This window comes from Danio rerio, chromosome 13 (genome assembly GCF_052040795.2).
Source record: "Danio rerio strain M-AB ecotype USA chromosome 13, GRCz13ab, whole genome shotgun sequence".
In the NCBI taxonomy this organism is placed as follows: domain Eukaryota; kingdom Metazoa; phylum Chordata; class Actinopteri; order Cypriniformes; family Danionidae; genus Danio; species Danio rerio.
The window spans coordinates 43,961,952-43,974,930 of NC_141033.1; the positions used below are offsets into that span (position 1 = coordinate 43,961,952).

General features: G+C 33.2%; 1 protein-coding gene across 5 annotated transcripts in view; it reads right to left on the reverse strand.

Moving 5' to 3' along the window:
- The window catches only part of pcdh15a (protocadherin-related 15a), a 406,352-nt gene that overhangs the window by 196,575 nt on the left and 196,798 nt on the right, over positions 1-12,979 (reverse strand). For all 5 annotated transcript variants that reach the window (XR_015504985.1, XR_015504984.1, XM_087277644.1 and 2 more), the window contains 2 exon segments: positions 9,184-9,292; positions 5,035-5,147 (listed from right to left, as the gene is read on the reverse strand). Coding sequence is in view for 3 of the 5 variants with exons in the window: in XM_087277644.1 (XP_087133770.1) it covers positions 5,035-5,147; positions 9,184-9,292 (222 nt within the window). In the remaining 2 variants the exon portion in view is untranslated.

A 12,979-nucleotide genomic window follows, 5' to 3' on the forward strand; every position in this document is an offset into this window, starting at 1 on the left:
CATTATTTCTAGGAGTTATGGTACCGTGATTCATTTTCAGAAAATAATTCTGGAAAAAAATTGAAAACATGCATGCATGATGTAGGTCATTATCATAGAAGTATATAGACAGATACACCATGATAAATCAAATATTACTATGGTACATTTCAACCCAAAATACAAAACAAAACTTACTTTCTTTATAATCTAGTTGGGAAAAACATGGTAATCGTAGAAAAGATATTGGTAAAAATGGTAAAAAATGTGTTAAGATGTGGTAAAAAAAAATTAAATAAATACATGAATAAATAAATGAATAAATAAATAAATAAATAAATACACAAAAAAGAGGCTATACATTAAAATGATCAACAATATCATGGCCTTAGGAACCAGTGGACATTTCAGCATGACAACGACCCAAAACACACAGCAAAAGTGGTGAAGCAACGGTTAGCAGACAAAAACATTGATGTTTTGCAGTGGCCCAGCCAGAGTCCAGACTTGAATCCAATTGAGAATCTGTGAAGGGAGCTCAAGATCAGGATGATGACAAGGAGAACCACAAACATAAAAAAGTTGGAGCTCATAAGCGAAGTTAAGTTTATTTTTAAACTCATTTCAAGAGGATCACATGCTTATGATTGTTCACAGCTGGTCCCACATCAGTTCACGATTGATTCACCAATCAAATGATTATTAACTCACTAAAAATTATTAAAGGCTTCTATACATTTTAACTTCATCTTGAAGAATGGCTCTGTGCCATGAGAGCCTGCCAAAGAAGCTTTATTATCAATCATCAGTTAACTGTGAATTCTTGAAAGATAAATGGGCCAAAAAAGTGGAAATTAATTATAAAATTCAGCAATTATAGGAAGTGTTTGGTTGCTGTAATAGCCATTAAGCCTTTTCTATTGATCATTGAGAAGAGTATGAATAATTTTGAACATGCCATCTTTTGTTCAGATGTAAATAAAAGTTGAGAAATATATATATATATATATATATATATATATATATATATATATATATAATCATTGATATATTTATGTATTTATTTTTATTTATTTGTTTTTTAACCTATTTTCTTTGTTGTGTCTGTTCATTCATTAATTTATTTCTTAATTTCTAAATTACCTCCAATCCTGAGTGCTTTTTCAGCTTAGCTCAGGGGTCTCAAACTGCCAACCCGCAGGCTATTTATGCCCCAAACAACCCACCTCACAGCAATAATTACTATTATTATGTCTATTATTTGTATTATTATCATAGCAGTTTAAACTACCCCTTCAATATGTACAACAAGAAACAAAAACCAAGAGTTTTGACTGCATATACTCTGTGGAAGAATCACTGAGTGTGTGTCTAATGGCTATGAAAAAACAACATCCACAGATGTATTTCAGCAGCTGTGTGATGCACTGTAAAACCAAACAGTCAGCTTTATCAAATGAAATGAGTGTAGTGAACTCAAAAATTACTGAAAGTTAATTCTATTCATTTGAAAAGAGTTTTGAACTCATTGTTGGAGGTAATTAAATACCTCATTACTTCAACCTAAATGGAGTAAGTTCACAGTACTTATATTAATTAGTTTTTGTAACTCAAATGGTTTGTAGTAATCGGTTTCCTTAAATGGTTTGAGTTCTCTTCATTTACTGCGTTTTACTGTGCTCAAATGGCTTCATTTACTCAAATGGATTAAGTTGACAGTACCCATTAGGATTAGTTTTTGAACTTAAATGGTTTGTTGCAATCGTTTTCCTCGAATGGTTTAAGTTACCATAACTTTCTGGGTTTTACAGCGTGCAAAAAAAGTGCTGATTGCATTAGCACTGGTGACAGGCAATGCTTAAAATAGAAACATCATGTCTGTTGTCCTAAGATGCATCAATTACAACAGGTTTCCACTTTTATCCTGTGTTTGAATGTTAAAAAAGAGTTTGAGACCCCGACTTTAGACTGTTTCAGCCAGTCAAATGTGCAGTCTGCAAAGTAAAATTAAATAAATAAAAAACATATTTTTTAAAAGATGGATATGTTTTAAATAAATCTCACTCAAAGGACATTAATTAATCTCTACTGACTTCAAATTAAAGTGCAACCATTCAAAAACTGTCCAAAATCAAAAGGATTTTAATTAATCTCCACTGATTTCTAATTAACGTCCAACCGTTCAAAAAACGCCCAAAATTCATGAACCAAAAATGGCTCGAATCTGATCTTTGTTTATTAAAGAGATGTGAGCAGAAAAATCTCCCTCAATAGTTTCATTCCCATTATAAGCTCGACATATCATCACTTTCATGAAGAAGCCATTGCAGCCCATCAACTCGCACATGTCTGGAACAGGAACACACACATCTGACAGTCTGACAGCGGCAATGTTCTCTCTGTTATTTGGTCCCCAATTTCATCACAATTGAAGCAAACCGAGAATAGCATTGTTATTATGAAATGACAAAATCATAACAACAAACACAGTCATGCATGGTTTCGCGGAGGAAACATTTGAATTACCCCCGCTGGTACACTGTTGTTCCACACAAATCTACGATAGAGCAGTATAATTTCACAGCAACTCCTTTCCTCGCTCTATTCCAGCTCCGTTCAATTAGACGACACGGCATGTTTCATGTAATTAAATATACAAAGCTCTGTTTCAAATGCTGGTGAGTGGCCTCGCTGTCTGCCACCTACAAAGGCAGCATCCCGATGAAAATGCAATCTAAAGCAATTTGGAATGCTCTGTATAGACAGAGACTGGGTGGATTAGAGTCAGTGTTTTTCACATGTAGCTCATATTGGATATTTGACTGATTGATCATTTTAATTAGTGCTGAAATAATGACATGATTAATGACAAGTGCAAAAAGTAAAAAAAAAAAAAAAAAAAAAAATATATATATATATATATATATATATATATATATATATATATATATATATATATATATATATATATATATATATATATATATATATATATCCATTTATTTATTCATTTTCTTTTCGGCTAAGTCCCTTTATTAGTCAGGGGTCCCCACAGCGGAATGAACGGACAACTTACCCAACATATGTTTTACGCAGCGGATGCCCTTCCAGCTGCAACCCATACACTCCTACCTTCACACACATACACTATGGATAATGGACTATGGTCTTTGGACTGTAGGGGAAACCAAAGCACCCGGAGGAAACCCACACGAACACAGGTAGAACATGCAAACTCCACACAGAAATGCCAATTGACCCAGTCTAGACTCCAACCAGCGACCTTCTTGCTGTGAGGCGATTGTGTTTTTTTGTTTATTATTTATTTTGAATAATTCACTTATGCTCATTAGGGCTGAATTTATTTGAATGAAGATGCAGCAAACTAATTATTTTATAATCATTGATATATTGATATATTTATGTATTTATATTTATTTATTATTCTTTGTTGTGTCTGTTCATTCATTAATTCATTTATTTGTTTGTTCCTTCGTACATTCATTTAGACATTCATTTGCTATTTGTAATAACCATACAGGGTGACACGGTGGCACCGTAGGTAGTGCTGTCGCTTCACAGCAAGAAGGTCGCTGGTTCGAGCCTCGGCTGGGTCAGTTGGCGATTCTGTGTGGAGTTTGTATGTTCTCCCTGCGTTCGCGTGGGTTTCCTCTGGGTGCTCCGGTTTCCCCCACAAGTCCAAAGACATGCGATACATGTGAATTGGGTAGACTAAAACTGTTCGTAGTGTATGAGTGTGAATGAGTGTGTATGGATTTTTCCCAGAGATGGGTTGCAGCTGGAAGGGCATCTGCTGCATAAAACATATTCTGGATAAGTTGGCGGTTCATTCTGCTGTGGCGACCCCAGATTAATAAAGAGACTGAGACAAAAAAAAAATGAATGAATGAATGAATAACCATACACAGCCTTAACCAATTTTATGTTAGTGTTGTTATTGTATTGTATTGTATTGTATTGTATTCTATTCTATTCTATTCTATTCTATTCATATTTTCACATTAACTTAATGTAGTAAACAGAGTTTAATGGAATTTCAGAAAAAAAAGTGTTACTATGAAATAGTACAATTTAAATACCTGGTTTCTTTTTTATTATATAAAATGTTGGCAAAGCAGAATGTATTACTCCTTTTCTCACATGAACCTTCAGAAATCAATTACAGCTAGAAATCCTCATAAATTTATAAACTACTTAACAATCTGAATCCATTTAATGCATCCTTCCCTAATAATAATAATAATAATAATAATAATAATAATAATAATAATAATAATAATAACAATAATAATAACATTTGTAAAAATAATAAAAAACAATAAACAACAACAACAACAACAACAATAATAATAATAATAATAATAATAATAATAATAATAATAATAAAAATAATAATAATATAACATTATTATTATTATTATTAAATAATAAAATAGTAAAAGTAATTGTTTCATTATTATCAATGATAATCATAATAATAATCATAATAATCATAATAATCATAATAATGATAGCCATCATCTTCCTCCTAGCCCCCAAACCTTTAAACATCAGTGTACCTTATAAACATCTTCATCTAATATTTGGCTTATGAGCGAAGTCTAAAGTATGAAGATCAAACATTTTATTTTCTTTGTGAGCTTGTCGCAGCGCACAGTGGAACTGCATTCCTCACTAAAGTATATATGCGATGCTGCAATAAGCTTACAAGAATCATACAGCATACCTTTCATAACAGCCTTTGTGTCAGGACAGCCATAAATGATGTTTTGAAACGCTGCCCGCCTACCATAGGTTACCAGAACTATACCGATAGTGTTTCCATATAAATAGAGTGCGCAATTGCTTTTACTACTGATGCAATATAAAGAGACCATTTCCAGAAAAACTAGATGTTATTCCGGCTGTAAAACATCAGCTGACTGCATTTTAAAAATGATGAGACTCTTACAGACGCTCAAATAACGGTGAGCATGAGTATCACTCATCTTCACAGCCATACAGTAGATAGCGTGATGATGATGATATAATGACCTTAATGACGAGAGAGAAGCGCTGGTAAAGCTCTCTGTCCACAGACTTCAGCAGCCGCAGCTCAGCCGTGCTCCTGTTCAGAGTGAAGAACTCTGGGTACGTAGAAGGTGTGCCTAAAACACATTAAAGACACAGAGAGAGACCAAAATTGCGCTGTTATTCCTTATTATACACAATGTGCACTATACCTTACTATATTCATTCATTCATTCATTTATTCATCTTCCTTCGGCTTAGTCCCTTTACTAATCAGGGGTCACCACAGTGGAATGAATCGCCAACTATTCCTGCATATGTTTTATGCAGCGGATGCCCTTCCAGCAGCAACCCATTACTGGGAAACACCCATACACTCTCGCACTCATACACTATGGCCAAGTTAGGTTATTCAAGTCGCTTACAGCGCATGTGTTTAGACTGTGGAGGAAACCTGAGCATCTGGAGAAAACCAACACAAACACAGGGAGAACATGCAAACTCCACACAGAAATGCCAACTAGGCCAGCTAGGACTAGAACCAGCGACCTTCTTGCTGTGAAGCGACAGTGCTAGCCACTGAGCCACCGTGCCATTCACTTTATTATATACTAGACTTTCTAACATTTTATACAACAGTTCTGTCTGGTTCTCAAATCTGATTGGCTGATAGCCGTGATATGTTTAAGTAATATAAGCAAATGTAGAGCCCCTTTACCCTTTGTGTATTATTCCGCCCACATACAGCCAGCAAAAAGCAGACACTAAAGATCTAAAGTTTAAAAGATGCTTGCTCAGCTGTTGAACTGTCAGCGTATGATTTGAGTCCAACGCGGAAGAAAGTAGTTCCTCATACAAAAGGGTTTTTAAGACTGTCCTTGTTTGATTTTGTTTTTTATACACAATTATGCTGTCAAACTGTTGTATAAACGCAATATCACACTCGTAGGAGTGCGGTATGGCTGTATATCGGCACTGGTGGGGGCACTAAGACACTCGGCCTGCGGCCTTGTGTCAACGCACGCCTCCCACCAGTGCAGATATACAGCCAAATCACACTGTTACTCATGTGATATTGCTCATATATTACATACACCATGCTATTTGAAGTCATGTTGCAAAGTTTAAAGATTAATAAAAATTTTTAAAAAGACCACTGACAAATAACCACAGTGGCTCAGTGATTAGCACTGTTGCCTCATAGCAGAGGCCAGCTAGTGAGTGCTGTGCAGGTAAACCTCACTCCTCTGACCTCTAAAGGTGCTCTAGCGAGTGAACTAATTTAATCTGAACGATGACACTATTGTTTTCTGTAGATCTGCTTTATTGCGGAATTAACTTGGTTTCAGATTTTATATTCAAATTAACAGAAAAAGTGCTGATAGGTGCTCATACATATTGTAATCTGTCAAATTCAATTCATTTTGACAGATGGATTACTACATGTGCCGTGTTTCTGATGCGTGCTGCAGCTTCAGAATGTTGTTTTAATTCCTTCCACACTAGCAAACTTTACTAATGTTTAACCTTTATTTGATTTATACAGTGACATTTATATCCAGTATCCAGTATTATATTTGATTATACTATTCAGTTACATTGCTTATTGCAATAAAATGTTCCTCTTTTATTTTTCAAGAAACTAAACCAATGATACAAAAATCTATTTAAAATATCAATAAAGGCAAATTGTGTTAATTGTAATTTATAAAAGCAATTCCAATGCAATACAGTGTAGTTAAGTCCTAAAAACCGCGACAGGCGAAATCCAAAGAAAGTACTCAGCTTAATTTTTTACAATTATTAGAAATGTTTTAAGTTCATCCTAAACTGTTTGTTCAAGCTTCAGTAAAAAATCTAATCACACCATGTTGTGCAGCACACTGTGTTGGCATAAAGTTCTTAAAAAGGCTTCTCACATCTCAAACAGCTTCACTCATTGTCAGATTTGATGGCATGATACCAAAATAGGTCAAAGGCTATGCTTCTGTGACACTGGCAAACTGGCACCAAACTTTGAGTTATTGTCACCCCAGTTGGCCTGATGCTCCTGCCATGTTCACTTCCTCATTTGCCACCTAATTGATGCTGGCAGCTGCATTTTTTCCCCTGTAAAGCTGCTTTGAAAATAATCTGCATTGCATAAAGTGCTATATAAATAAATATGACTTAGTTTGACTTGACTTTAAAATATACAGCAAAAAATGCCTTTTAAAGCTGTTAAACATATTCAAAGAACTGCTACATACAGAAATGGGGAAATAAAGAATATTCACAGGATGTAATAGGTATAGATCTGAGTAAAATTATAATCTTTGTTTTATTTGATAATATGTCTGATAATATGTCTTCTATATTTCAAAGTTTAAGAAAATGATTGTAGTTTGGAGAATTACTATTATGTAGGCAATTGACAATTTTGACAAAATTGATCGTTTTATTTTACATTTGAAGGAAAATCACAGAATAAAACAGAATAAAGCAAAAGTGCAGAATAAAAATAGTTTACCCAAACTATAAAACTCTAAAACTATAAAAATGAGAAAAAAATCCTGAGAATTTTAATATGGTCTCTTAAACATGCGAAAGTGTCAAATGTGTCGTTCGTTAATTTGTTTGTTCATTCATTTGTTCCAAATATGTCAAATATGTTGTTCGTTTATTCCAAATGTGTCAAGTATGTCATTTGTTCATTCCAAATGTCAAATGTGTAATGTGTTTGTCAGTTTTTAAAATGTGTCATTCATTTGATGTGTCGACTGTTTCATTCGTTTGTTCGTCCTTTTGTTCCAAATGCGTCAAATGCGTCAACTATCTCATTGTTTGTTCATTCCAAATGTATCAAATGTGTCGTTTGTTTGTTCATTCCAAATGTGTTGTACGTTCACTCTTCCTTCCTTCCTTCCTTCCTTCCTTCCAAATGTAATAAATTAGTCGATTTGTACCTTCCAAATGTTTCAAATGTGTTGTTTGTTTTTTCAAATGTGTCAAATATGTGATTTGTTCCTTTGTTTTAAATGTGTCTTTGTTCGTTCCAAATGTGTTGTTCGTTAGTTTGTTCCAAATGTTTCATTTGTTTGTTCATTCCAAACATGTTGTTTGTTTGTTCCAAATGTGTCAAATGTGTTGTTTGTTACTTCCAAATGTGTCAAATATGTTGTTAGTTCGTTCCAAATGTGTCAAATGTGTCATTCATTCTTTTATTCCAACGTGTAATTTGTTTGTTTGTTCCAAATGTGTCATTTGTTTGTTCGTTACAAATATGTTGTTTGTATGTTCATTCATTCCAAATGTGTCGTTCGTTAATTCCAAATGTGTCAAATATGTTATTCGTTTGTTCATTCCAAATTGTGTTGTTCGTTCCCTACTTCCTTCCTTCCAAATGTGGCAAATTAGTCAGCTGTACCTTCCAAATGCGTTGTTTGTTTGTTCGTTCGTCAAATGTGTTATTTGTTCCTTCGTTCCAAATGTGTTGTTCATTTGTTCATTCCAAATGTGTTGTTTATTTGAACCTTCCAAATGTGTCAGCTGTGTTATTTGTTTGTTTCTAATGTGTCAAATGTGTCATTTGTTCTTTCTAAATGTTTGAAATGTGTTGTTTGTTCGTTTCAAATGTCAAATGTGTCATTTGTTTGTTTGTTCTAAATGTGTTGTTCATTCGAGTTCCAAATGTGTCAAGGGTGTCATTCATTCGTTTGCTCCAACGTGTAATTTGTTTGCTCGTTTCAAATGAGTCAAATGTGTTATTTGTTTGTTCCAAATGTGTTGTTCAGTTGAGTTTCACATGTGTCAAATGTGTCACTAATTCTTTCATTCATTTGTTCGTTCCAAACGTGTTGTTTGTTTGTTGAAAGAGATATTTAAAGGGATGGCTCACTTAAAACTAAAAATTATGTCATCATTTACTCACCCTTTACTTGTTTCCAACCCTGTTTTTTCTTCTGTTGAACACAAAAGAAGTAATTTTGAAGAAAGCTGAAAACCTGTTATCATTGACTTCCATAGTATTTGTTTTTCCTACTATTGAAGTCAGTTTCTGGTTTTCAGCTTTCTTCAACATATCTTCTTTTGTGATCAACAGAAAAAAAAAGCCACTTGTAACCACTTGAGAGTGAGTAAATTTCTTTTTTGGGTGAACTATCCCTTTAATTGAATCCTCATTTAAATACCCACCAACCAGTATGAAGTACAAGATTCCAGGTCTATCTGAGGGCGGCTGAATGTTTCTGTCCTGGTCTATGGCTCGGATGGGAGGCGTCACATTCAGAGGGTTCAGCTTGTTCTATAAATATGGAAAAACAGGTATAGATGATCAAACAATGAAGTTGACTAAAAGATTAAAATGTTCAGTCACACTTTATTTTAATGTACAATTTAAGTTATAACCCCACAAGAAAAAAGCATTTTACCTCAGTAAACCAGTAATTGGCTGTTTATTTGTAGTTAATACACTGAAAAAATACATTTTCAAAAATTATTCCTGAAGTTAAGTGGTTGTAAACAATGTATTTGGGCTGAATTTAATCAAAAAAAAAAAAAAAAAAATATATATATATATATATATATATATATATATATATATATATATATATATATATATATATATATATATATATATATATATATATATATAAATAAATAAATAAATAAATAAATAAATAAATAAATTGAAAATTACTACATTTAATTTGTTTAAAATTAACCCATATAAATTGTTTGCAACAATTTTGCAGAATTATTTTAGTAGTATTAGTAGGGTTTAGGTATTGGGAAGTTTCACTTCAACTGCCATAAGAGGCATAGATCCATTTAGTCCTTTTTAAAAGATCTGTTTTTACTCACATTTCTTCAGCTTAGTCCCTGATGTATGAGGGTTACCACAGCAGAATGAAATGTTAAGATTAAATCAAATTAAATTTACCATATTATAAAATGATAAGTCCAACATATGTTTTTATTTTTATTTTGAAATTAACATTAATTAAAAACAAAACATATTTTCTTATTGTTAGTCGCATGTGAACAAATAGAAATAAATGAACTTGTGTTGAAAACTGGTATACCACTGCACATTAAAAATATATGCATCAAAAGGATGTTTCACCATGATGGTGCCGAGGTGATAAAAGAAAGAAGAAAATAAAAGAAAAAAAAGTATATATATATATATATATATATATATATATATATATATATATATATATATATATATATATATATATATATATATATATATATATATATATATATATATATATATATCAGCAAGGAGGTGGCATTTCTGTTGGCATTTCTGTGTGAAGTTTGCACGTTGGGGTGGGTTTTCTCCAGGTGCTCTGGTTTCCCACACAGTCCAACAATATGTGCTGTAGGTGAATTGGGTAAGCTAAATTGTCCGTAGTGTATGTATGTACTATATGTCTTGGTCCTCCAGGTTGGGGGTTGAGCGTTGGGCTAACAACTCACCTCATAAAAACGAAACACCAATTTTGTGCGGCTAAAAATCAACTTTGATATGAATGGCCCTGGAAGTAAGTAAGTATATGAAAGTAAATACATTTCATTCATTTTAATTGTTGTTTTTATTTTCTTTTTAATTATTGCAGTTAACATCCAAGATTCAAGACTGTTTAACTCTAATTTTAATAAATAAAAGAAAGCACTACCTGTATGTCTGTACTTGATATGCAAGTCAATATTTAATTCATGTATTATTAATGTATAGCTTTCATTTTAAAACTAACATTAACCAAAAAATAAATGCTGTATGACTTAATATTAATAAATGAATGGTACAAATACTATAAACATGGTATCATAAATGCTTCCTTATGACTAGGTTCAACAGGTTTAAAAAACTTTCATTTCAAAGTTTTTTCCACAGAATAACTATTTTGAGAACAGAAGAACTATGAAAAAATAAAAATAAATACAATAAATAAATACTACTAATACTACTACTACTACTTATAATAATAATAATAATAATAATAAAATAACTATTATAAAAAAATAATAATTATCAATAGGGCAGCGCGGTGGCAGAGTGGATAGTGCTGTTGCATCACAGCAAGAAGTTCGCTGGTTCGAGCCTCGGCTGGGTCAGTTGGCATTTCTGTGTGGAGTTTGCAAGTTCTCCCCTTGCTGGCGTGGGTTTCCTCTGGGTCCAAAGACATGCGCTATAAGCGACATGACCACTCATTTCAACAGAAAGCGGGCAACTTCCGGCAACCTTTATCTACGCGAGTGACAGCGACCTTGGGCGACCAGGTGGGCATGTTGAGCAACTATACAAAGTAGAGAATCCTTCAGGTCAAAGCAAATGAAGAGCAACTTTCTTGAGCAACAGCCAATAGAAGCACCAGTAGAGCTCACATGATCCTCTCTCAGCTCGCTCAGAGGCCAGTTGTATTTGTGCTGTTTATACCTGTATATGCATTTGCAGCAGGTCACCACACAGAGCAACAGGCAGCTACAAAGTCGCAGTTAGTCTGAATGAGGCATAAAACATAAACTGGATAAGTTGAAGGTTCATTCCGCCGTGGTGACCCCTGATTATTAAATGGACTAAGCTGAAAAGAAAATGAATAAATGAATAATTATCCTTTTTGACACTTAAAAAAAAAAAAAAAACTTATGTTCAATAAAAAGTTTCCATGGATATTAAAAGTTTCCATGGAATAATAGATGCCAATAAAAAAGCTCTATATTTAAGAGCACATGCTTGCTATGCATGTCAGCAGTGGTCTACTTAAAGTCTCTCCCCAAAAGAACAAATGTTGGAAACATTTGAAACAAAGCTGCTGCATAAATAATACATTCAGAGATCTCCATTAAGGCTCGAGTTTTCAAAGAGAGCATCCACAGCAGAAGTGTACGTTTTCCCCTGGGCTAAACGCGACTCTTGGGACACTTGACTGTATTAATGTGCACACTACAGATGAGTGTACATTTCATGCAGACAAACACAGTCTCCAACAGATACGATAATAAGAGGCCTCTCCTTTGGGATGGCTGCTTCATTAAAATGGCAGTGTAAATACAACCGCTCGGTGTTAAGTATGTGAGCGCGCTAAATCAGAATTCTTGCCCACCTGAGACATTTAAAACTACCCATAATCCCCCCTCCAGCAGACATTAGGCCGATTAATCTGAGCCTGGAGACAGGAAAAAAGACTCTCCAACCATATCCCAGCTCTAATTGTGAAATATGTGACCTCATTAATTACCGCTACTCCTGCCAAAGAAATGAGAGGGAAACTATGTTGGGAATGGAACACTGGAATTATGCTTACTCCATTCTGTGCACTACACACTTCATACTGGCCAATGTTGGGTTAAAAATAGCCTCTGAAACACATTATGAAGCATGTAAAGGGGATGTTCGCGAATATAGCATATGAATTTGACGTTTTTTTAATTAAATAATAACTGGATGACATCTTTGAATTAAAAACGTAAGGATATTTCAACTTTCGATTGTTAAGTACCATCACTGCATCACATTATTACACACCATTTCATGCCAGATAACAGTAGTTATTACATGAGCTTATTTTTAAGAGGAGTGTAAGAGAAAGAAAAACAAAAAGAAAGAGAAATGTAAAAGTTAGAAAGAAAGAATGAAAGAATGAAAAAAAGAAATAAAAATAAGGGGGGAAAGTTAAAAAAAGAATAACAGGGAATATAAATAAATAAATAAATTAAGAAAGAAAGAAAGAAAGAAAGAAAGAAAGAAAGAAAGAAAGAAAGAAAGAAAGAAAGAAAGAAAGAAAGAAAGAAAGAAAGAAAAAAAAGTGAAAGCTGAAAATAAATGAACAAACAAACAAATAAATAAATAAAAACTAGAAACAAAAAAGAAAAAAGAAAGTAAAACAAAAAGCAAAAAATAAAAATGAAAGAAAGAATAAAAAATGAAATAATGAAAAAAATAAATAACAAATAAAGGGAAAAAATGACAAACAGGAAA